General features: G+C 48.3%; 1 protein-coding gene across 1 annotated transcript; it reads left to right on the top strand.

The window, feature by feature from the left end:
- On the top strand, positions 1-24,335 carry LOC109878754 (spondin-2-like). Its single transcript, XM_020470966.2, has 6 exons — positions 1-170; positions 6,814-7,033; positions 16,900-17,120; positions 22,459-22,650; positions 22,989-23,160; positions 23,337-24,335. Exons 2-6 carry the CDS (start codon positions 6,814-6,816, stop codon positions 23,522-23,524), a joined length of 993 nt encoding a protein of 330 aa, XP_020326555.1. The 5' UTR covers positions 1-170; the 3' UTR covers positions 23,525-24,335.
- The last annotated feature ends 187 nt before the right edge of the window (positions 24,336-24,522 follow it).

The raw sequence follows: 24,522 nt of genomic DNA, 5'->3' as shown, positions 1-24,522 counted from the left end.
AAGGGGATACAATGAAGGAGGAGGGTTGTAAGAAAGGTATATCTGGAGAGAGAGACTGTGATAAGGCTCCCTGATCCTGCAACCACACGGAGTAGAGAGAGAATAAGAGAGAGTGGCTGGAGCTGTCCTGCTGATATATCCTCTGTCACTGACCGACTCGTCCTGACCAGGAAAGAAATTCAGTCTGCATCCCTTCAGACACTGAGTACCGGCATGAGTATTAGTGAGCGTGTGTGTGTGCATGTGTGTACTGGTAAAAACTGCACGTCTCTAAATGTTTTTATATTTGTGTGTGAGTCTGGATTTGTGTGTCCCTGTGTGTGTGGGGTGGTACAGTGTGTGTTTAAGATGCTATGTTCGTGTGTATGTTCCTGTTACCAAAAGGCAATGGTGAGAGGGCTGTCTGAGTGCTGCCTCTTTCCTCCTCTATGTCTGGGTATGAGGCTGAGTATGAGGCTGTCTGGGCTGTGTCTGGGTATGAGGCTGTGTCTGGGTATGAGGCTGTGTCTGGGTATGAGGCTGAGTCTGGGCTGAGTATGAGGCTGTCTGGGCTGTGTCTGGGTATGAGGCTGTCTGGGTATGAGGCTGTCTGGTCTGGGTATGAGGCTGAGTATGAGGCTGAGTGGGATGTGTCTGGGTATGAGGCTGTCTGGGATGTGTCTGGGTATGAGGCTGTCTGGGTATGAGGCTGTCTGGAATGTGTCTGGGTATGAGGCTGTCTGGGATGTGTCTGGGTATGAGGCTGAGTATGAGGCTGAGTGGGATGTGTCTGGGTATGAGGCTGTCTGGGACGCATCTGGGTATGAGGCTGTCTGGGCTGTGTCTGGGTATGAGGCTGTCTGGGATGTGTCTGGGTATGAGGCTGTCTGGGACGCATCCGGGTATGAGGCTGTCTGGGCTGTGTCTGGGTATGAGGCTGTCTGGGACGCATCCGGGTATGAGGCTGTCTGGGCTGTGTCTGAGTATGAGGCTGTCTGGGCTGAATGTAAAACTGAGTATGAGGCTGAGTATGATGCTGTCTGGGATGTGCCTGAGTATGAGGCTGTCTGGGATGTGCCTGAGTATGAGGCTGTCTGGGCTCTGTCTGGGCATGAGGCTGAGTATGAGGCTGAGTATGAGGTAGTCTGGGCTGTGTCTGGGCTGAGTATGAGGCTGTCTGGGCTGAGTATGAGGCAGTCTGGGCTGAGTATGAGGCTGTCTGGGCTGAGTATGAGGCTGTCTGGGCTGTGTCTGGGCTGTCATTGTACATAAGAATTTGTTCTTAACTGACTTGCCTAGTTAAATAAACAATACAAAGTGTCTGGGCTGTGTCTGGGTTGGCTGATGATAATGAATATGTTGGTGCTGTTTCTGTGTTGATGACAATGAATGTACCTGTGCTGTTAGTCTGTGTCAGTAGTCTGTGATGTGGTGTGTCAGTGGTCTGTGATGTGGTGTGTCAGTGGTCTGTGATGTGGTGTGTCAGTGGTCTGTGGTGTGTCTCTGGTCTGTCAGTGGTCTGTGGTGTGTCTGGTCTGTGATGTGGTGTGTCAGTGGTCTGTGGTGTGTCTCTGGTCTGTCAGTGGTCTGTGGTGTGTCTCTGGTATGTCAGTGGTCTGTAGTGTGTCTCTGGTCTGTCATTGGTCTGTGGCACGTCAGTGGTTTGTGGTCTGTCTGTGGTGTGTCAGTGGTCTATCTGTCGTGTGTCTGTGGTGTGTTAATCTTGGTGAGTCGGTTTCTGGTATATTTCATCCTGTATCCTGACTGCACTCCCAACCCTTCTATTTCTAATGTCAGTTAGTCCCATACGATGACATACTGATTGTTGAGAGATTTGCACAAAACAACTTTACATTGCCACTGTCAAGACTCGAAAGGGAGAGGGATATTGAAAGGTTGTTGCATGGTATGTGATGTTTCTATAGGTTAACCTATCTGCATGGTATGTGATGTTTCTATAGGTTAACATATCTGCATGGTATGTGATGTTTCTATAGGTTAAGATATCTGCATGGTATGTGATGTTTCTATAGGTTAACCTATCTGCATGGTATGTGATGTTTCTATAGGTTAACCTATCTGCATGGTATGTGATGTTTCTATAGATTAACCTATCTGCTTGGTATGTGATGTTTCTATAGGTTAACCTATCTGCATGGTATGTGATGTTTCTATAGATTAACCTATCTGCTTGGTATGTGATGTTTCTATAGGTTAACCTATCTGCATGGTATGTGATGTTTCTATAGGTTAACATATCTGAGCCCCCTAAACAGCTGGCAAGCACAGAATGCAGACAGTTAAAATGAGCCAACACACAAACCCATCATACAACACATTGTCCCTGAAGCCTATTTCTAGTGCCATATAATGTTACCTCTAATGTAGGCTGCTCCAAACCTCTACTTTTCTACTCATGGTGTATCACCAGTAGGCTCCAGCGACAAGTCACTGTTTGCAGCCGTATATGTCAGCATTCCCATTCCCTTCTAAACGTATATTATGAACCGCAAAGTTTAACAGGCAACCATAAAAATACCATGAGTATGGAAGCAGAGAGGAACCTGCTTTGATCGCACAGTTCTGTCATCTGATCATCTCAGCGGCTGCAGCTCTGCTGTTCCAATACTGCAGGGAGGAGGGACTGGCCATATTAGCCACACACATTAGTATTATTATTATTTTATTTCACCTTTATTTAACCAGGTAGGCCAGTTGAGAACAAGTTCTCATTTACAACTGCAACCTGGCCAAGATAAAGAAAAGCAGTGCGACAAAAACAACACAGTTACACATAAACAAAAGTACAGTCAATAACACAATAGAAAAATCTATGTACAGTGTGTGGAAATGTAGAAGAGTAGGGAGGTAGGCAATAAATAGGCCATAGAGGTGAAAAAATTACAATTTAGCATTAACACTGGAGTGATAGATGTGCAGATGATGATGTGCAAGTAGAGATACTGGGGTGCAAAAGAGCAAGAGGATAAGTAACAATATGGGGATGAGGTAGTTGGGTGTGCTATTTACAGATTGGCTGTGTACAGGTACAGTGATCGGTAAGCTGCTCTGACAGCTGATGCTTAAAGTTAGAGAGGGAGATATAAGACTAGCTTCAGTGATTTTTGCAATTCGTTCCAGTCATTGGCAGCAGAGAACTGGAAGGAGAGGCGTCCAAAGGAAGTGTTGACTTTGGGGGTGACCAGTGCAATATACCTGCTGGAGCGCGTGCTACGGGTGGGTGTTGCTATGGTGACCAGTGATCTGGGATAAGGCAGGGCTTTACCTAGCAAAGACTTATAGATGACCTGGAGCCAGTGGGCTTGGCGACGAATATGTATTGAGGGCCAGCCAACAAGAGCATACAGGTTGCAGTGGAGAGTAGTATATGGGGCTTTGGTGACAAAACAGATGGCACTGTGATAGACTACATCCAGTTTTCTGAGTAGAGTGTTGGAGGCTATTTTGTAAATAACATCGCCGAAGTGAAGGATCGGTAGGATCGTCAGTTTTATGAGGGTGTGTTTGGCAGCATGAGTGAAGGAGGCTTGGTTGCGAAATTTTATTTTGGAATGGAGATGCTTAATGTGAGTCTGGAAGGATAGTCTACTGTCTAACCAGACACCTAGGTATTTGTAGTTGTCCACATATTCTAAGTCAGAACCGTCCAGAGTAGTGATGCTAGTCGGTAAGGGAGGGTGCGGGCAGCAATCGGTTGAAGAGCATGCACTTCGTTTTACTAGCATTTAAAAGCAGTTGGAGGCTACGGAAGGAGTGTTGTATGGCATTGAAGCTTGTTTGGAGGTTTGTTAGCACAGTGTCCAAAGCAGGGCCAGATGTATACAGAATGGTGTCGTCTGCGTAGAGGTGGATCAGAGAATCACCAGCAGCAAGAGCAACATCATTGATGTATACAGAGAAAAGAGTCAGCCCGAGAATTGAACCCTGTGGCATCCCCATAGAGACTGCCAGAGGTCCGAACAACAGGCCCTCCGATTTGACACACTGAACTCTATCTGGGAAGAAGTTGGTGAACCAGACGAGGCAGTCAATTGAGAAGCTAAGGCTATTGAGTCTGCCGATAAGAATGTGATGATTGACAGAGTCGAAAGCCTTGGCCAGGTCGATGACGACGGCTGCACAGTACTGCCTTTTATCGATGGCGGTTATATTGTTTTGGACCTTGAGCGTGGCTGAGGTGCACCCATGACCAGCTCAGAAACCAGATTACATAGTGGAGAAGGTACGGTGGGATTCAAAATGGTCGGTGATCTGTTTGTTGACTTGGCTTTCAAAGATTTTAGAAAGGCAGAGAGGATGGATATAGGTCTATAACAGTTTGGGACTGTTGAAGAGGGGGATGACCGCGGCGGCTTTCCAATCTTTGAGGATCTCAGACAATGTGAAAGAGAGGTTGAATAGACTAGTTATAGTGGTTGCAACAATTCCGGTGGAACATTTTAGAAAGAGAGGGTCCAGATTGTGCTGCTTTTTAGGTATCCAGATTTTGCTGGGGGGGGGGCTTGGGCAAGTTGCTGCAGGGGGTGCTGAGATGTCAGCCGGGGAAGGGGTAGCCAGGTGGAAAGCATGGCCAGCCGTAGAAAAATGCTTATTTAAATTATCGATTATCGTAGATTTATCGCTGGTGACAATGTTTCCTATCCTCATTGCAGTGGGCAGCTGGGAGGAGGTGCTCTTATTCTCCATGGACATTAGTGTCCCAAAACGTTTTGGAATTAGTGCTACAGGATGCAAATTTCTGTTTGAAAAAGCTAGCCTTAGTTTTCCTAACTGACTGAGTATATTGGTTCCTGACTTCCCTGAAAAGTTGCATATCACGGGGGCTATTCGATGCTAATGCAGAATGCCACAGGATGTGTTATTGTGCTGGTCAAGGGCAGTCAAGTCTGGGGTGAACCAAGGGCTATGTTCTACATTTTTTAGGTCACCTAACAGTTGGGTCACCTAACAATACAAACAGTATCTAACAGTACGAACTTTGAAGATAAATGGGGGGCAATCAATTCACATATGGTGTCCAGGGCACCGCTGGGGGCTGAAGGTGGTCTATAACAAGCGGCAACAGTGAGAGACTTGTTTCTGGAGAGATTCATTTTTAAAATTAGAAGCTCAAACTGTTTGGGCATAGACCTGGAAAGTATGACAGAACTCTGCAGGCTATCTCTGCAGTAGATTGCAACTCCGTCCCCTTTGGCAGTTCTATCTTGTCGGAAAATGTTATAGTTAGGGATGGAAATTTCAGGATTTTTGGTGGCCTTCCTAAGCCAGGATTCAGATACGGATAGGACATCAGGGTTGGCAGAGTGTGCTAAAGCAGTGAATAAAACAAACTTAGGGAGGAGGCTTCTAATGTTAACATGCATGAAACCAAGGCTTTTACAGTTACAGAAGTCAACAAATGAGAGCGCCTGAGGAATGGGAGTGATTCTGGGGGCTGCACGGTCTGGGTTAACCTCTACATCACCAGAGGAACAGAGGAGGAGTAGAATAAGAGTACGGCTAAAGGCTAAAAGAACTGGTCGTCTAGTGCATTCGGAACAGAGAGTAAAAGGAGCAGGTTTCTGGGCGCGGAAGAATAGATTCAAGGCATAATGTACAGAGAAGGGTATGGTAGGATGTGAGTACAGTGGAGGAAAACGTAGGCATTGAGTGACGATGAGAGAAGTTTTGTCTCTAGAGGTACCGTTTAAGCCAGGTGAGGTCACTGCATGTGTGGGGGTGGAACAAAAGGGCTAGCTAAGGCATATTGAGCAGGGCTCGAGCCTCTATAGTGAAATAAGACAATAATCACTATCCAAAACAGCAATAGACAAGGCATATTGACATTAAGGAGAGGCATGTGTAGCCGTGTGATCATAGGGTCCAGTGAGTAGCTAGGCGAGCTGGAGACACGATGATTCAGACAGCTATTGAGCCGGGGCTAGCAGATGGGCTTCCGGGGGACGTCGCAACGGGCGAGCCTGTTGAAACCACCTCGGACTGTTACGTCGACAGACCAGTCTTGATGGATCGGCGGGGCTCCGTGTCGCCAGTAACGGGTCCAGGCCAATTGGCAAAAGAGGTGTTGTAGCCCAAGAATTGGCTGATGGACATCTTCGGCTTGCCGGGAGATGTGCCTAGTTCAGACCCTGGTTCGATTCCAGGCTGAATCACAACAGGCAGGGATTGGGAGACCTATAGGGCGCCGCACAATTTGGCCCAGCGTCGTCCGGTTTAGGGTTTGGCCGGGATAGGTAATCATTGTAAATAACAATTTGTTCTTAACTGACTTTTACATTTGGTGCAAATATAACAAATGTGGTGCTGTTGAGAGTAGCCCTGTGCGCTAAAGCTGTGCTGGACAATGGCAAAAGTACAGAGAACTGGGGCACACACACATTCACATTCTCACACATTCTCTCTCTCCTCTCTCTCGCATGCATGCACGCACGCGCAGTACAGTACAGTTGAAGTCGAAGTTTACTTACACTGAGGTTGGAGTCATTAAAACTTGTTTTTCAACCACTCCACAAATTTCTTGTTTAACAAATTATAGTTGGTTAGGACATCCACTTCGTGCATGACACAAATAATTTTTCCAGCAATTGTTTACAGACAGATTATTTAATTTATAACTCACTGTATCACAATTCCAGGTGGTCAGAAGTTTACATACACTAATTTGACTGTGCCTTTAAACAGCTCCAGAAAATTATGTCATGGCTTTAGATGCTTCTAATAGGCTAATTGACATCATTTGAGTCTAAACCCTAACCATTTTCCTGTTGAGGACACTATAGATTGACACTTTACTTCTCTCTGTGTCCACATTAGATGATGTCATCGGAGCTCCTGTCCTTTGGTTGGCTGCAGCAGCTGCTGGTGGTGCTCCTGAAGCTGACCCTGTCCTTCGCCATACCGACCAATGGGACAGAGTGTACAGTCAAAGGCCCTGCCTCCTACATTCTGGTCTTCACGGGTCACTGGAGCCCCCAGACGTTCCCTAAACAGTACCCACTGTTCCGTCCCCCCGCACAGTGGTCCAAACTCATGGGTAAGATGAGCCACCAACTGAGTCCAAAATCAGGCCCTAACCACTACCAGACACTTCATGATATCCCCTTGATGATCAGAAAGAAGTGGATGTGATCACATATACAGCATAAGCTCCTTACAGTATTCCAACCCATATTGGTATTGTCTCAATTATCTATAATGGCCTCATCTCTTCGCCTTTTTCCCCTCATGGCAACTGGTTGGTGAATGGAAAGGACACTCATGCCTTCACTCATCTCTCAAGTCCTTTCACTTCAGGGCTCCCAATTGAAAAGGGGGACCGAGGAGGGCTATTTTGAGAGAGAGCAGGTCAGGGATAGCAGGCCAGTTCGGGATAGCAGGCCAGTTCGGGATAGCAGGCTAGTTCGGGATAGCAGGCCAGTCCGGGAAAGCAGGCCAGTCCGGGAAAGCAGGCCAGTCCGGGAAAGCAGGCCAGTCCGGGAAAGCAGGCCTGTCAGGGATACTGGCTCGGCCTGCTCCTTTCCTCACCTGATCAAGTGTTGGACGTTTGAGGGCTCACAGCTGGCCAATTAACCCGCCTCGGGCCTCTCTTTCCCCCCATAGCCTGGCCCTGCGGTCCCCCTGCTCCAGCCAACCCCCAGCCCCACACACATGGGGAGAGACAGAGAGACACTAATGAGGAAAACAGTGAAGGGGAGGTAGAGAGTGGTGAGGCAGTCAAGCAAAACACTACCAGATGAAGCAGGGCGGCTACCTTTCTCTCTCCCTCCTACTCTCTCTCTCCTTTTGTCTTTCCTTCTGTCTCTCCTTCTGTCTCTCCTTCTCTCTCTCCTGTCTCTCCTTCTGTCTCTCCTTCTCTCTCCTTCTGTCTCTCCTTCTCTCTCCTTCTGTCTCTCCTTCTCTCTCCTTCTGTCTCTCCTTCTATCTCCTTCTCTCTCCTTCTCTCTCTCCTTCTCTCTCCTTCTGTCTCTCCTTCTGTCTCTCCTTCTATCTCCTTCTCTCTCCTTCTGTCTCTCCTTGTCTCTCCTTCTGTCTCTCCTTGTCTCTCCTTCTTTCTCCTTCTCTCTCCTTCTGTCTCTCCTTCTTTCTCTCCTTCTCTCTCCTTCTGTCGCTCCTTCTGTCTCTCCTTCTCTCTCCTTCTGTCACTTCCCCCTACTCTCTATCTCCTTCTGTCACTTCCCCCTACTCTCTCTCTCCTTCTGTCTCTCCTGCTGTCTCTCCATCTGTCTCTCCTTCTTTCTCCTTCTCTCTTCCCCCTACTCTCTCTCCATCTGTCTCTCCTTCTCTCTCTCCTTCTGTCTCTTCCCCCTACTCTCTCGCTCCATCTGTCTCTCCTTCTTTCTCCTTCTCTCTTCCCCCTACTCTCTCTCTCCATCTGTCTCTCCTTCTGTCTCTTCGGCCTACTCTCTCTCTCCTTCTTTCTCCTTCTGTCTCTTCGGCCTACTCTCTCTCTCCTTCTTTCTCCTTCTGTCTCTCCTTATCTCTCCTTCTGTCTCTCCTTCTGTCTCTCCTTCTATCTCCTTCTCTCTCCTTCTCTCTCCTTCTCTCTCTCCTTCTCTCTCCTTCTGTCTCTCCTTCTCTCTCCTTCTGTCTCTCCTTCTGTCTCTCCTTCTATCTCATTCTCTCTCCTTCTGTCTCTCCTTGTCTCTCCTTCTGTCTCTCCTTGTCTCTCCTTCTCTCTCCTTCTGTCTCTCCTTGTCTCTCCTTCTGTCTCTCCTTCTCTCTCTCCTGTCTCTCCTTCTGTCTCTCCTTCTCTCTCCTTCTGTCTCTCCTTCTGTCTCTCCTTCTCTCTCCTTCTGTCTCTCCTTCTATCTCCTTCTCTCTCCTTCTCTCTCCTTCTCTCTCCTTCTGTCTCTCCTTCTCTCTCCTTCTGTCTCCTTCTGTCTCTCCTTCTGTCTCTCCTTCTATCTCCTTCTCTCTCCTTCTGTCTCTCCTTGTCTCTCCTTCTGTCTCTCCTTGTCTCTCCTTGTCTCTCCTTCTCTCTCCTTCTCTCTCCTTCTGTCTCTCCTTGTCTCTCCTTCTGTCTCTCCTTCTTTCTCTCCTTCTCTCTCCTTCTGTCGCTCCTTCTGTCTCTCCTTCTCTCTCCTTCTGTCACTTCCCCCTACTCTCTCCTTCTGTCGCTCCTTCTGTCTCTCCTTCTCTCTCCTTCTGTCACTTCCCCCTACTCTCTATCTCCTTCTGTCACTTCCCCCTACTCTCTCTCTCCTTCTGTCTCTCCTTCTGTCTCTCCATCTGTCTCTCCTTCTTTCTCCTTCTCTCTTCCCCCTACTCTCTCTCCATCTGTCTCTCCTTCTCTCTCTCCTTCTGTCTCTTCCCCCTACTCTCTCGCTCCATCTGTCTCTCCTTCTTTCTCCTTCTCTCTTCCACCTACTCTCTCTCTCCATCTGTCTCTCCTTCTGTCTCTTCGGCCTACTCTCTCTCTCCTTCTTTCTCCTTCTGTCTCTCCTTATCTCTCCTTCTGTCTCTCCTTCTTTCTCCTTCTCTCTTCCCCCTACTCTCTCTCTCCATCTGTCTCTCCTTCTCTCTCTCCTTCTGTCTCTTCCCCCTACTCTCTCTCCATCTGTCTCTCCTTCTTTCTCCTTCTCTCTTCCCCCTACTCTCTCTCCATCTGTCTCTCCTTCTCTCTCTCCTTCTGTCTCTTCCCCCTACTCTCTCGCTCCATCTGTCTCTCCTTCTTTCTCCTTCTCTCTTCCCCCTACTCTCTCTCTCCATCTGTCTCTCCTTCTGTCTCTTTGGCCTACTCTCTCTCTCCTTCTTTCTCCTTCTGTCTCTCCTTGTCTCTCCTTCTGTCTCTCCTTCTGTCTCTCCTTCTGTCTCTCCTTCTCTCTCCTTCTGTCTCTCCTTCTATCTCCTTCTCTCTCCTTCTCTCTCTCCTTCTCTCTCCTTCTGTCTCTCCTTCTCTCTCCTTCTGTCTCTCCTTCTATCTCCTTCTCTCTCCTTCTGTCTCTCCTTGTCTCTCCTTCTGTCTCTCCTTCTCTCTCTCCTGTCTCTCCTTCTGTCTCTCCTTCTCTCTCCTTCTGTCTCTCCTTCTGTCTCTCCTTCTCTCTCCTTCTGTCTCTCCTTCTATCTCCTTCTCTCTCCTTCTCTCTCTCCTTCTCTCTCCTTCTCTCTCCTTCTGTCTCTCCTTCTGTCTCCTTCTGTCTCTCCTTCTGTCTCTCCTTCTATCTCCTTCTCTCTCCTTCTGTCTCTCCTTGTCTCTCCTTCTGTCTCTCCTTGTCTCTCCTTCTCTCTCCTTCTGTCTCTCCTTGTCTCTCCTTCTGTCTCTCCTTCTTTCTCTCCTTCTCTCTCCTTCTGTCGCTCCTTCTGTCTCTCCTTCTCTCTCCTTCTGTCACTTCCCCCTACTCTCTATCTCCTTCTGTCACTTCCCCCTACTCTCTCTCTCCTTCTGTCTCTCCTTCTGTCTCTCCATCTGTCTCTCCTTCTTTCTCCTTCTCTCTTCCCCCTACTCTCTCTCCATCTGTCTCTCCTTCTCTCTCTCCTTCTGTCTCTTCCCCCTACTCTCTCGCTCCATCTGTCTCTCCTTCTTTCTCCTTCTCTCTTCCCCCTACTCTCTCTCTCCATCTGTCTCTCCTTCTGTCTCTTCGGCCTACTCTCTCTCTCCTTCTTTCTCCTTCTGTCTCTCCTTGTCTCTCCTTCTGTCTCTCCTTCTGTCTCTCCTTCTGTCTCTCCTTCTCTCTCCTTCTGTCTCTCCTTCTATCTCCTTCTCTCTCCTTCTCTCTCTCCTTCTCTCTCCTTCTGTCTCTCCTTCTCTCTCCTTCTGTCTCTCCTTCTATCTCCTTCTCTCTCCTTCTGTCTCTCCTTGTCTCTCCTTCTGTCTCTCCTTCTCTCTCTCCTGTCTCTCCTTCTGTCTCTCCTTCTCTCTCCTTCTGTCTCTCCTTCTCTCTCCTTCTGTCTCTCCTTCTATCTCCTTCTCTCTCCTTCTGTCTCTCCTTGTCTCTCCTTCTGTCTCTCCTGTCTCTCCTTCTGTCTCTCCTTCTGTCTCTCCTTCTCTCTCCTTCTGTCTCTCCTTCTATCTCCTTCTCTCTCCTTCTCTCTCTCCTTCTCTCTCCTTCTGTCTCTCCTTCTCTCTCCTTCTGTCTCTCCTTCTATCTCCTTCTCTCTCCTTCTGTCTCTCCTTGTCTCTCCTTCTGTCTCTCCTTCTCTCTCTCCTGTCTCTCCTTCTGTCTCTCCTTCTCTCTCCTTCTGTCTCTCCTTCTGTCTCTCCTTCTCTCTCCTTCTGTCTCTCCTTCTATCTCCTTCTCTCTCCTTCTCTCTCCTTCTCTCTCCTTCTCTCTCCTTCTGTCTCTCCTTCTCTCTCCTTCTGCCTCCTTCTGTCTCTCCTTCTGTCTCTCCTTCTATCTCCTTCTCTCTCCTTCTGTCTCTCCTTGTCTCTCCTTCTGTCTCTCCTTGTCTCTCCTTGTCTCTCCTTCTCTCTCCTTCTCTCTCCTTCTGTCTCTCCTGGTCTCTCCTTCTGTCTCTCCTTCTCTCTCCTTCTGTCACTTCCCCCTACTCTCTATCTCCTTCTGTCACTTCCCCCTACTCTCTCTCTCCTTCTGTCTCTCCTTCTGTCTCTCCATCTGTCTCTCCTTGTCTCTCCTTCTCTCTCCTTCTCTCTCCTTCTGTCTCTCCCTGTCGCTCCTTCTGTCTCTCCTTCTCTCTCCTTCTGTCACTTCCCCCTACTCTCTATCTCCTTCTGTCACTTCCCCCTACTCTCTCTCTCCTTCTGTCTCTCCTTCTGTCTCTCCATCTGTCTCTCCTTCTTTCTCCTTCTCTCTTTCCCCTACTCTCTCTCTCCATCTGTCTCTCCTTCTGTCTCTTCGGCCTACTCTCTCTCTCCTTCTTTCTCCTTCTGTCTCTCCTTATCTCTCCTTCTGTCTCTCCTTCTTTCTCCTTCTCTCTTCCCCCTACTCTCTCTCTCCATCTGTCTCTCCTTCTCTCTCTCCTTCTGTCTCTTCCCCCTACTCTCTCTCCATCTGTCTCTCCTTCTTTCTCCTTCTCTCTTCCCCCTACTCTCTCTCTCCATCTGTCTCTCCTTCTCTCTCTCCTTCTGTCTCTTCCCCCTACTCTCTCTCTCCTCCTGTCTCTTCGGCCTACTCTCTCTCTCCTTTCTCCTTCTGTCTCTTCGGCCTACTCTCTCTCTCCTTCTTTCTCCTTCTGTCTCTTCGGCCTACTCTCTCTCTCCTTCTGTCTCTCCTTCTGTCTCTCCTTCTCTCTCCTTCTGTCTCTTCCCCCTACTCTCTCTCTCCATCTGTCTCTCCTTCTTTCTCCTTCTGTCTCTTCGGCCTACTCTCTCTCTCCTTCTTTCTCCTTCTGTCTCTTCGGCCTACTCTCTCTCTCCTTCTGTCTCTCCTTCTGTCTCTCCTTCTCTCTCCTTCTGTCTCTTCCCCCTACTCTCTCTCTCCATCTGTCTCTCCTTCTTTCTCCTTCTGTCTCTTCGGCCTACTCTCTCTCTCCTTCTGTCTCTCCTTCTGTCTCTTCCCCCTACTCTCTCTCTCCTTCTGTCCCTCTCTCATTTTCTCTCCATCTGGGGGCTGCTGGTGTCCTGGAGGCATATGAGTGCTAAGATGTTTTTTAGGGTGTGGTGGGGTCAGATATCTTACCTCACTCAGGGAGGGGGGAAAGGGGGATCAGGATCTACTTGGCTCTGCTGCCCTGCCTTACCAGCGTGGATGGATGGCAGATGCGTGTGCCAGAGATGTGTGTGCGCCAGACTTGATCTCTGCATCATTGTCTGTGGCCGCCGTTGGTTTGTCTGGCTTCCAGAACTACCAGCCATGCCCTGTCGGCCTGCCAGAGGGGGATGGCCTGTTTCTGCATATAGAGACAGTAACCTTGCACATGCTGTAGGCCCTGGGGACATGGACACGTCTCTGATGACTTTAGACTGGAGGCCACCAGGGGTCAGGGACATGGTGCCCAGGGAAGAAAGTTATTCAAGAGAGTCATTAGTCAGAGGGGCCAATGAATGGAGTTTGTTACAGCTAGAGAAGAAAACCGTGACCCATTAGGGGTCTGGGAGTTGAGGAGGGGGATCATTTATTTGCAGGAATAATTTGAAACGTGACATGTTATTATTGGGTTTCAGGGACTTGATGCTTGTAGGAAACCTGTTACTATGGAAATTAAATTAAGTGTGTAAGTGACAGCGGTTGAGGAGAAACAGGATCATGTGTGTTTTTTGGGTGCGTCTGGAGTGTGTGTTTACTTGTGTGCGTGTGGTGAGGTAAGGCAGAGATGTTATGAGACAGACTGAGACTGTGGTTGCTGACCCTCTGCAAGCCAAATAACAACTGATCCTGGGCCAGGTCACATGTGGCTTATAATGGGAAGTGACGGAACAAAGAACATAAGAACATCAGTTCTTAAGGGCATTGAGAGAACAAAGGCAACCATCCGTCCCAAAGTAAAGAAAACAGTGGGACTGTAAGATATCAGAAAGGGGGGTGTAAAGATCTTAGTATTAGTAAAGGTCTTGGTGTGAGGTGTGAGTAAAGGTCTTGGTGTGAGTAAAGGTCTTGGTGTGAGTAAAGGTCTTGGTGTGAGTAAAGGTCTTGGTGTGAGTAAAGGTCTTGGTGTGAGTAAAGGTCTTAGTATTAGTAAAGGTCTTAGTATTAGTAAAGGTATTGGTGTGAGTAAAGGTCTCAGTATTAGTAAAGGTAAAGGTCTTAGTATTAGTAAAGGTCTTAGTATTAGTAACGGTCTTAGTATTAGTAAAGGTTTTGGTGTGAGTAAAGGTCTTCGTATTAGTAAAGGTATTGGTGTGAGTAAAGGTCTTAGTATTAGTTAAGGTCTTGGTGTGAGTAAAGGTATTGGTGTGAGTAAAGGTCTTGGTGTGAGTAAAGGTATTGGTGTGAGTAAAGGTCTTAGTATTAGTAAAGGTCTTGGTGTGAGTAAAGGTCTTAGTATTAGTAAAGGTATTGGTGTGAGTAAAGGTCTTAGTATTAGTAAAGGTCTTGGTGTGAGTAAAGGTCTTGGTTTGAGTAAAGGTCTTGGTGTGAGTAAAGGTCTTGGTGTGTAAAGGTCTTGGTGTGTGTAAAGGTCTTAGTATTAGTAAAGGTATTGGTGTGAGTAAAGGTCTTAGTATTAGTAAAGGTCTTGGTGTGAGTAAAGGTCTTGGTGTGTGTAAAGGTCTTGGTGTGAGTAAAGGTATTGGTGTGTGTAAAAGTCTTGGTGATTGTAAAAGTCTTGGTGATTGTAAAGGTCTTGGTGTGAGTAAAGTTCTTGGTGTGAGCAAAGGTGTTGGTGTGAGTAAAGGTCTTGGTGTGAGTAAAGGTCTTGGTGTGAGTAAAGGTCTTGGTGTGTGTAAAGGTCTTAGTATTAGTAAAGGTCTTGGTGTGAGTAAAGGTCTTAGTATTAGTAAAGGAATTGGTGTGAGTAAAGGTATTGGTGTGTGTAAAGGTATTGGTGTGTGTAAAGGTCTTAGTATTAGTAAAGGTATTGGTGTGAGTAAAGGTGTTGGTGTGTGTAAAGGTCTTGGTGTGAGTAAAGGTCTTAGTATTAGTAAAGGAATTGGTGTGAGTAAAGGTCTTGGTATTAGTACAGGTCTTGGTGTGAGTAAAGGTCTTGGTGTGAGTAAAGGTCTTGGTGTGTGTAAAGGTCTTAGTAGAGGTCTTGTGGTGATCAAAGGTCTTGGTGTGAGTAACGGTCTTGGTGTGAGTAAAGGTCTTGGTGTGAGTAAAGGTCTTGGTGTGTGTAAAGGTCTTAGTAGAGGTCTTGGTGTGATCAAAGGTCTTGGTGTGAGTAACGGTCTTGGTGTGAGTAAAGGTCTTGGTGTCTGTAAAGGTCTTAGTATTAGTAAAGGTCTTGGTGTGAGTAAAGGTCTTGGTGTGAGTAAAGGTCTTGGTGTGTGTAAAGGTCTTAGTAGAGGTCTTGTGGTGATCAAAGGTCTTGGTGTGATCAAAGGTATTGGTGTGAGTAACGGTCTTGGTGTGAGTAAAGGTCTTGGTGTCTGTAAAGGTCTTAGTATTAGTAAAGGTCTTGGTGTGAGTAAATGTCTTAGTATTAGTAAAGGAATTGGTGTGACTAAAGGTCTTGGTGTGAAGTGTGAGTAAAGGTCTTGGTGTGAGTAAATGTATTGGTGTAAGTGAAGGTCTTGGTGTGAGTAAATGTCTTGGTGTGAGTAAAGGTCTTGGTGTGAGTAAAGGTCTTGGTGTGTGTAAAGGTCTTAGTATTAGTAAAGGTCTTGGTGTGAGTAAAGGTCTTGGTCTGAGTAAAGGTCTTGGTCTGAGTAAAGGTCTTGGTATGTGTAAAGGTCTTGGTGTGTGTAAAGAACTTAGTATTAGTAAAGGTCTTGGTGTGAGTAAAGGTCTTAGTTGTAGTAAAGGAATTGGTGTGAGTAAAGGTCTTGGTATGAGTAAAGGTCTTGGTGTGAGTAAAGGTCTTGGTGTGAGTAAAGGTCTTGGTGTGAGTAAAGGTCTTGGTGTGAGCAAAGGTCATGGTGTGAGTAACGGTCTTGGTGTGAGGTGTGAGTAAAGGTCTTGGTGTGTGTAAAGGTCTTAGTATTAGTAAAGGTATTGGTGTGAGTAAAGGTCTTGGTGTGAGTAAAGGTCTTGGTGTGAGTAAAGGTCTTGGTGTGAGGTGTGAGTAAAGGTATTGGTGTGAGTAAAGGTCTTGGTGTGAGTAAAGGTCTTAGTATTAGTAAAGGTATTGGTGTGTGTAAAGGTCTTAGTATTAGTAAAGGTATCGGTGTGTAAAGGTCTTGGTGTGAGGTGTGAGTAAAGGTGTTGGTGTGTCTAAAGGTCTTGGTGTGAGTAAAGGTCTTGGTGTGAGGTGTGAGTAAAGGTCTTGGTGTGTGTAAAGGTCTTAGTATTAGTAAATTGCTTGGTGTGTGTAAAGGTCTTAGTATTAGTAAAGGTATTGGTGTGAGTAAAGGTCTTGGTGTGAGTAAAGGTCTTGGTGTGAGAAACGGTCTTGGTGTGAGTAAAGGTATTGGTGTGAGTAAATGTCTTGGTGTGTGTAAAGGTCTTGGTGTGAGTAAACGTCTTGGTGTGAGGTGTGAGTAAAGGTCTTGGTGTGTGTAAAGGTATTGGTGTGAGTAACGGTCTTGGTATGAGATGTAAGTAAAGGTCTTGGTGTGTGTAAAGGTCTTGGTGTGTGTAAAGGTCTTGGTGTGTGTAAAGGTCTTGGTGTGTGTAAAGGTCTTGGTGTGAGTAAAGGTCTTGGTGTGAGAAACGGTCTTGGTGTGAGATGTAAGTAAAGGTCTTGGTGTGTGTAAAGGTCTTGGTGTGAGTAAAGGTCTTGGTGTGAGTAAAGGTCTTGGTGTGAGTAAAGGTCTTAGTATTAGTAAAGGTATTGGTGTGTGTAAAGGTCTTAGTATTAGTAAAGGTCTTAGTGTGAGTAAAGGTCTTAGTATTAGTAAAGGTATTGGTGTGAGTAAAGGTCTTGGTGTGAGTAAAGGTCTTGGTGTGAGTAAAGGTCTTGTTGTGTGTAAAGGTCTTGGTGTGAGTAAAGGTCTTGGTGTGAGAAACGGTCTTGGTGTGAGATGTAAGTAAAGGTCTTGGTGTGTGTAAAGGTCTTGGTGTGTGTTAAGGTCTTGGTGTGTGTTAAGGTCTTGGTGTGAGTAAAGGTCTTGGTGTGAGTAAAGGTCTTGGTGTGAGTAAAGGTCTTAGTATTAGTAAAGGTATTGGTGTGTGTAAAGGTCTTAGTATTAGTAAAGGTCTTAGTGTGAGTAAAGGTCTTAGTATTAGTAAAGGTATTGGTGTGAGTAAAGGTCTTGGTGTGAGTAAAGGTCTTGGTGTGAGTAAAGGTCTTGTTGTGTGTAAAGGTCTTGGTGTGAGTAAAGGTCTTGGTGTGAGGTGTGAGTAAAGGTATTGGTGTGTTTAAAGGTCTTAGTATTAGTAAAGGTATTGGTGATGACATTAAGGAAGGAGAGATGCATTTTCACAGGATTAAAAAATAACTTGTCTCCCTGTCCTCTCCCAACAGCTATCACCCATAATAAGCAGCACCGGCTGTTTCAGGAGGGGGCGCTGGCTAGTATAGGGGTGCAGAACTTTGCTGAGGTAGGGGTGACGGTAGATCTGGTGAAGGGGGCGAAGGATGCCAGGAAGAGACGAGTGGTCGGTGCCATGTACAGAACAGCAGGCATTGCCACTGGCATCGGGCACAGCTCCACAGAACTGCTGCTGCAACCACGGAGCCCACTGGTAGGCATGATATACACACGCACAGGCACACACACACACACGCACGCGCCCACACACCACCATTTACACACACGTTACTGCTTTCCATAAACCTCTCCACAACCCTTTCCAAGGTCCAGTTCCTCTCTCTCTCTCTAAATATACAGACACGCCATGACTTTATCAAATCTGTTCTGCTCTCCGCTCCTACCACAAAACCTTAGCAACAAACACTCCTCAACTCAATCCATAGTCAACTCATGACCCGGCCCCACCAAAGGCAAACCCCTTAACTCAATCCACCCTCCCTGACCAAACACTTCGCTAGTCTTTTCCAGTGTTCCAATCAGGCTAAGTTTAGCATCCAGCCCTGTGGCCACAAACTCCCTCATCCGTCCTGCCTGGTCTATGTCTGCTGTCTCCCCTGATGAACTTAGGGCCCGGGCTGAGGCTTAGGCTGCAATGTTAGGTTGGGACTGGAGCGGTATTCTGGGGCTTGGGCTGAAGCTAGGAATGAGACTGGGACTGGGAGGGATGCTATCCAGAATAGGTGGGTTCTAGGCTGCCTGGGGTTGGGACTGGGAGGGATGTTATCCAGAATAGGTGGGTTCTAGGCTGCCTTTGGTTGGGACTGGGAGGGATGCTATCCAGAATAGGTGGGTTCTAGGCTGCCTGGGGTAGGGACTGGGAGGGATGTTATCCAGAATAGGTGGGTTCTAGGCTGCCTAGGGCTGGGGCTGGGACTGGGAGGGATGCTATCCAGAATAGGTGGGTTCTAGGCTGCCTGGGGTTGGGACTGGGAGGGATGCTATCCAGAATAGGTGGGTTCTAGGCTGGCTGGGACTGGGAGGGATGCTATCCAGAATAGGTGGGTTCTAGGCTGGCTGGGACTGGGAGGGATGCTATCCAGAATAGGTGGGTTCTAGGGTGCCTGGGGTTGGGACTGGGAGGGATGCTAGCCAGGATAGGTGGGTTCTCGGCTGCCTGGGGTTGGGACTGGGAGGGATTCTATCCAGGATAGGTGGGTTCCAGGCTGGCTGAGGCTGGAGCTGGGACTGGGAGGGATGCTCGCCAGGCTAGGTGGGTTCTGGGCTGGGGCTGGGACTGGGAGGGATGCTAGCCAGGCTAGGTGGGTTCTGGGCTGGGACTGGGAGGGATGCTTGCCAGGCTAGGTGGGTTCTGGGCTGAGTTTGGGCTGGGACTGGGAGGAATGCTAGCCAGGCTAGGTGGGTTCTGGGCTGGGACTGGGAGGGATGCTTGCCAGGCTAGGTGGGTTCTGGGCTGAGTTTGGGCTGTGACTGGGAGGGATGCTAGCCAGGCTAGGTGGGTTCTGGGCTGGGACTGGGAGGGATGCTAGCCAGGCTAGGTGGGTTCTGGGCTGGGGCTGGGACTATTAGGGATGCTAGTCAGGCTAGGTGGGTTCTGGGCTGGGGCTGGGACTGGGAGGGATGCTAGCCAGGCTAGGTGGGTTCTAGGCTGAGGCTGAGGCTGGGACTGGGAGGGATGCTAGCCAGGCTAGTTGGGTTCTAGGCTGGGACTGGGAGGGATGCTAGCCAGGCTAGGTGGGTTCTAGGCTGGGGCTGGGACTGGGAGGGATGCTAGCTTGGCTAGGTGGGTTCTAGGCTGGGGCTGGGACTGGGACTGGAAGGGATGCTAGCCAGGCTAGTTGGGTTCTGGGCTGAGGCTGGTGCTGGTGCTGGGACTGGGAGGGATGCTAGCCAGGCTAGGTGGGTTCTGGGCTGGGACTGGGAGGGATGCTAGCCAGGCTAGGTGGGTTCTGGGCTGAGTTTGGGCTGGGACTGGGAGGGATGCTAGCCAGGCTAGGTGGGTTCTGGGCTGGGACTGGGAGGGATGCTAGCCAGGCTAGGTGGGTTCTGGGCTGGGGCTGGGACTATTAGGGATGCTAGTCAGGCTAGGTGGGTTCTGGGCTGGGGCTGGGACTGGGACTGGGAGGGATGCTAGCCAGGCTAGGTGGGTTCTAGGCTGAGGCTGAGGCTGGGATGGATGCTAGCCTGGCTAGGTGGGTTCTAGGCTGGGGCTGGGACTGGGACTATTAGGGATGCTAGTCAGGCTAGGTGGGTTCTGGGCTGGGGCTGGGACTGGGACTGGGAGGGATGCTAGCCAGGCTAGGTGGGTTCTAGGCTGAGGCTGAGGCTGGGATGGATGCTAGCCTGGCTAGGTGGGTTCTAGGCTGGGGCTGGGACTGGGACTGAAAGGGATGCTAGCCAGGCTAGTTGGGTTCTGGGCTGAGGCTGGTGCTGGTGCTGGGACTGGGAGGGATGCTAGCCAGGCTAGGTGGGTTCTGGGCTGGGACTGGGAGGGATGTTAGCCAGGCTAGGTGGGTTCTGGGCTGCCTGGAGCTGCTGTCTGCTTCTGGTGGATGTATGTTTTTCCTCGCCCTCACACTTAGTTGAGGACTGAAGTGGAGACAAGTGGAGAGCATGCGTGAGACAAGTGGAGAGCGGGCGCGAGACAAGTGCAGAGAGGGCGCAAGACAAGTGGAGAGATGGCGCGAGACAAGTGGAGAGAAGGCGCGAGACAAGTGGAGAGAGGGCACGAGACAAGTGGAGAGCGGGCGCGAGACAAGTGGAGAGAAGGCGCGAGACAAGTGGAGAGAAGGCACGATACAAGTGGAGAGAGGGCACGATAGAAGTGGAGAGAGGGTGCGATACAAGTGGAGAGAGGGCGCGATGGGCGCGATACAAGTGGAGAGAGGGCGTGATACAAGTGGAGAGAGGGCGCGATACAAGTGGAGAGAGGGCGCGATACAAGTGGAGAGAGGGCGCGAGACAAGTGGAGAGAGGGGGAAGAGATGGGTGAGAAGTGTGGAGAGAGGGGGAGAGTGGACGGTGGGTAGTTCCTGAAGGTGAGGTCCTGGTGACCAACATTTTGTTTATTAGTAATTCCACTGCCTGTCTTCGCCTAGAGCAAAAACAACCCCCATGAAAAGCATCTCCCTCCAGTGCTGGCTGCCCCATACTGAAGGCTAGCGCTTGTCTGGCATTTTCTGATCTGTGCTGGCGTCTGACTGTGATGTCTGTGCTGGTCTAGCCAATCTGTTTTTAGATCAGCGGGCAACAAGGCTGAGAACGGGGATGGAGATGTCAGCCTTTGTGTGGAACTGACAATGATAGATCAAATTGTCCGCATCTGGAAATACACAAAGAGAAACACACGTAGGCTAATGCACGCTCGCTCACACACACACACACACACACACACACACACACACACACACACACACACACACACACACACACACACAATGTTGCTGATCTGTGCGTGTTGGTAGGCACAAATTATGTGTAAATCTACTGCAGCCAGAACCAATCCGATCTACTTTGCATGAGGAAACCACTGCATTTCTACAGACTAGTGCTTCCAGAGAAAATCGGACAGTCATGCATATTTCCCCTAAACTTCTGGTACTGCCAGGTTTGGGCGGGTTGAGGTTGGGGATTTTTCATTCTCTTGACTGGGGCCTGGGATTCTGTGGGCCCTGGGGAGATCATGCCTAGATGGAGTGTCAATATTAGGTATCAGTGTGTGTCAGTGAGTGTCTCTGGCCTTCAAATCAAATTTGATCAACACGACAACACCTTATCCCCCTCAGGAGACTGAAAAGATTTGGCATGGGTCCCTTAAAAGGTTCTACAGGTGCATCATTGAGAGCATCCTGTCGTGTCTTCGGTTATGCCGGATTAAGTGATATGACATGCTATTCTATAAAATAATTTATCCGTAATTAATATTACCTGATTGAGCTAATACTCTGTCTGTTCCTTCCTAACCCTCGTTTGCATCTGCTGTTGCTAACTCAACGGCTAGGAGGTATCACTTCGGCAGTGAATATGAGTTCAAAGTTCATACCATTCGCAACCAAAGCTCACGCTGATGTTGGCTTCGTTCTGTAGTTATTATCTGAACCATTCTGACATCGGACCGTCGTCCTCACGTCCTCGGAACAGGAGGTTATGTTGTCATCAAGGGCTTATATAGGAAGGGAGAGGAGGGTGTGTTTGAAAAGTTTTATAGCCCATGTCCCTTCACAGGGGCGGGCCACTGAATGAGGAGAGCCCTATCTTATGAAAACCCAAATCTCACATTTTAGAAGCTAAAATCACATTTCATCCCATCACGAATAATTTTATATTCAAACATTTAAATTGAACAACAATTCCATGTGAATCCGATAACTCTGATGTGAAGACTTTCCACTGTAGAGTTTATGTCATCTTATCATTGATGAGAATGTCTCAGATGACAACCGAACTGACATCATATTCATTAAGTACCACCGCATATGTTCAATTGGTCGGATTACCAGATTATAGTTAATTTCCCCCCACCTTCTGATGTTCCCAGAATCTCTATGTTAACCAAGGGTTTTGCAAATGTAACATCAGCAGAGTAGAGAGAGGAAAAAGTGGGAAAGAGGTATTTATGACTGTCATAAACCTATCCCCAGGCCAACGTCATGACAATCCTGACTGGTTGCATCCGCCTGGTATGGCAACTGCTCGGCATCCGACCAGGCGCTACAGAGGGTAGTGTGTACGGCCCAGTACATCACTGGGGCCGAGCTTCTTGACATCCAGGACCTATTTTATAATTTTTATCCCATTTTCATGGTATCCAATTGGTCTTGTCTCTTTTCAGTCTTGTCTCATCGCTGCAATTCCCGTACGGACTCGGGAGAGGTGAAGGTCGAGAGACGTGCGTCCCCCGAAAAACAACCCAGCCAATCCGCACAGCTTCTTGACACAATGCCCACTTAACCCGGAAGCCAGCCACACTAATGTGTTGGAGGAAACACCGTGTCCTCAACAGGAGTCGCTAGTGTGCGATGGGTCAAGGACATCCCTCCCGGCGACACCCTCCTCTAACCCGGACAACACTGGGTCAATTGTGCACCGCCCCATGGGGCTCCCGGTGTCGGCCAGGCTGCGATAGATCCTGGACTCGAACCCAGAATCTCTAGTGGCACAGCCTTTGACCACTGCGCCACTCGGGAGGCCCTTCCAGGACCTATATACTAGGCGGTATATAGGTGCCACACTATCCCATCCAAGCCCATCCATCCTCCCCTACCCAAGCCTGTCCACCCCACCCAATCTTGTCCCAGCCCTGCCTAGAGCCCTGAATAGCGGGCATTTAACCTCATACAGGAAACAGCGGACACACTTCAGGCTTTTACACAACTAGGACCAATTTTGTCCACCCATGTGTGTGTTAGCATCAGCTATAACCCTGTCTTATTAGCACAGCCAATATTACACAAACAGGATCTGAATAGTGTACTGGAACTTAACTCTCTCATTCCCACTCTCCCACTCCTTCCCTCCCTCTATGGACACAGCTCTCTCTGATGGTGAAAGTGATCCCCAGCCCTGATTGGTTCGTGGGGGTGGACAGTCTCAACCTCTGTGAAGGCGGCAAGTGGAAACAGGAAGTGACCCTTGACCTTCAACCCTTTGATGCAGGAACGGACAGCGGCTTCACTTTCTCCTCTCCCAACTACCCCACTGTCCCCCAGGAAAACATCACACGGGTGAGATAGATGACTTCGCCCCTCTTTTCACTTTCACCTGAGGGGGAAAGAGGGCCATGGAGGTTACCCCTTCCTCTGTAATGACTAGGCTTTAAATAGACCAAACATAGCCTGTTTCGGGGAAGCGGCCCACCCCTTTTTATGTAGGTATGCTGCTAACATTACCCCAATATGAAAGACTTGAAAGTGTAGGCCTAATTTATTTTTCCCACTAACATAATGTCACAGTTCAAGCACACAGCTTTGAATTATTAATGAGTACCGGTAATAATCGGATTTTATTTTGTGTTTTAGAGTTTGTTGTTGACAGTTTTCTATGTGCTGTTGTCCCCCTCCAGATTACTTCCCAGATGCCCAAGCACCCAGCCAACTCCTTCTACTACCCCCGTCTCACAGAGCTGCCGCCCATAGCCTCCATACGGCTAACCAGACAGAGACGTTCATCCTCCCGTCAAACTCCCATGTCCAATCACATTCTGCCTCACCCTATCCACCCTCAACGCTTCTCAGGTAGGTTGACATGGACACAGTCGTGTGCATGCCTCTTTCAAATCTCTCTCTTTCTCTCACTCTGTTTATCACAATTCACTGTATTTATGTGCTATTAATTCACTACATTCTCTCACTCTCTCTCTCTCTCTCTCTCTCTCTCTCTCTCTCTCTCTCTCTCTCTATCCACCTCTCAGAGACACCTTTGGATTGTGAGGTGTCTCTGTGGTCATCTTGGGGTCTGTGTCTGGGGCCCTGCTCCAGTGGAGGGGTCCGCCACCGTACCCGCTACATCCTCCTGTGGCCAGCTAACGCTGGAGCCCCCTGTCCTGAGATGGAGGAGCAGACCGAGTGCACGGCACACAACTGCCTGAAGCCCCAGTGACCCCTGACAGAGTAGGGTGAAGTTGCCCCTAGACACCGATCTAAAGCCTTTCAGGTTCAGGCCAGTAAGGTTAGGATTAGGTTGGGAACGGTAAGCTGATCCTAGAACAGGGGCCATTTCTAGTTGGAGCGACTCCCATGCCCATCTCCAAGTTAACACTGGGACTCATACACATTGCCACACCACAAACAGACCACAATAATGCCAGCAAGGGACTCTTTCACTGCAGAATGCCAGTGTTTTATTAAATGGAGTTTACTTTTTGATGTGGTCTTGGTATAGAGTACTAAAGTCAAACCAGTCCTCTAATACTTTTCCTTGAGGACTTGTATTAAGAAACACTGTTGTTGATCGATGACAAGCACCCACATGACAAAAGAGACCAATGACATTATCAGTGGACATAAGAGAGACACAGCTATGTTGAGTATGTCCTTGCACATAAATAATACTCTCTTACTTTGTGGAACCTGGGGCATTGATTTATATGGGAATCTTACATGATGCTCAGCTCAGCGCACAGCCATCATTCAACAACCACACAGACAGATTTATAAATACCCTTTTCACAAGACACAACTGAAGGCTAACTATAGCCCAGTACCCCATGTCAGAAACCCATGTCAGAAACCCTAGCCAAGAGAGGGACAGTTTTATAAAATAAAAAGGGATACAGGTTTTGTTTTTGCAGTTATATCTGTTCACTCTTTTAATTTGTAGGACACATTTTGTATATACTGTATGTTATGTTGTGTCTTGTGTAACTCATGATGAAATAAATACAAATGGAGGAGTTTTCAGTAAATCGAAACGTCTGTTTCCTTTGATTTCTGCCAATGCCAAGGGAGCTGAACAGTCTTAATGTGTTAGTTATGAAAAGGCCTTGTCCAAATGCGAAACCGCTGTCACACTGAAGAATGCCCTTGAATTATGTCTAATAGGAGTTCCAGTAATCCACTATTTATGTCGTGTAATTTTAACAGTATTGACACTACTTT

Source organism: Oncorhynchus kisutch, linkage group LG15 (assembly GCF_002021735.2).
Source record: "Oncorhynchus kisutch isolate 150728-3 linkage group LG15, Okis_V2, whole genome shotgun sequence".
Lineage (NCBI taxonomy): Eukaryota > Metazoa > Chordata > Actinopteri > Salmoniformes > Salmonidae > Oncorhynchus > Oncorhynchus kisutch.
Note: the sequence above shows the minus strand (reverse complement) of the source record. Positions and strands in the feature narration are given on the sequence as shown.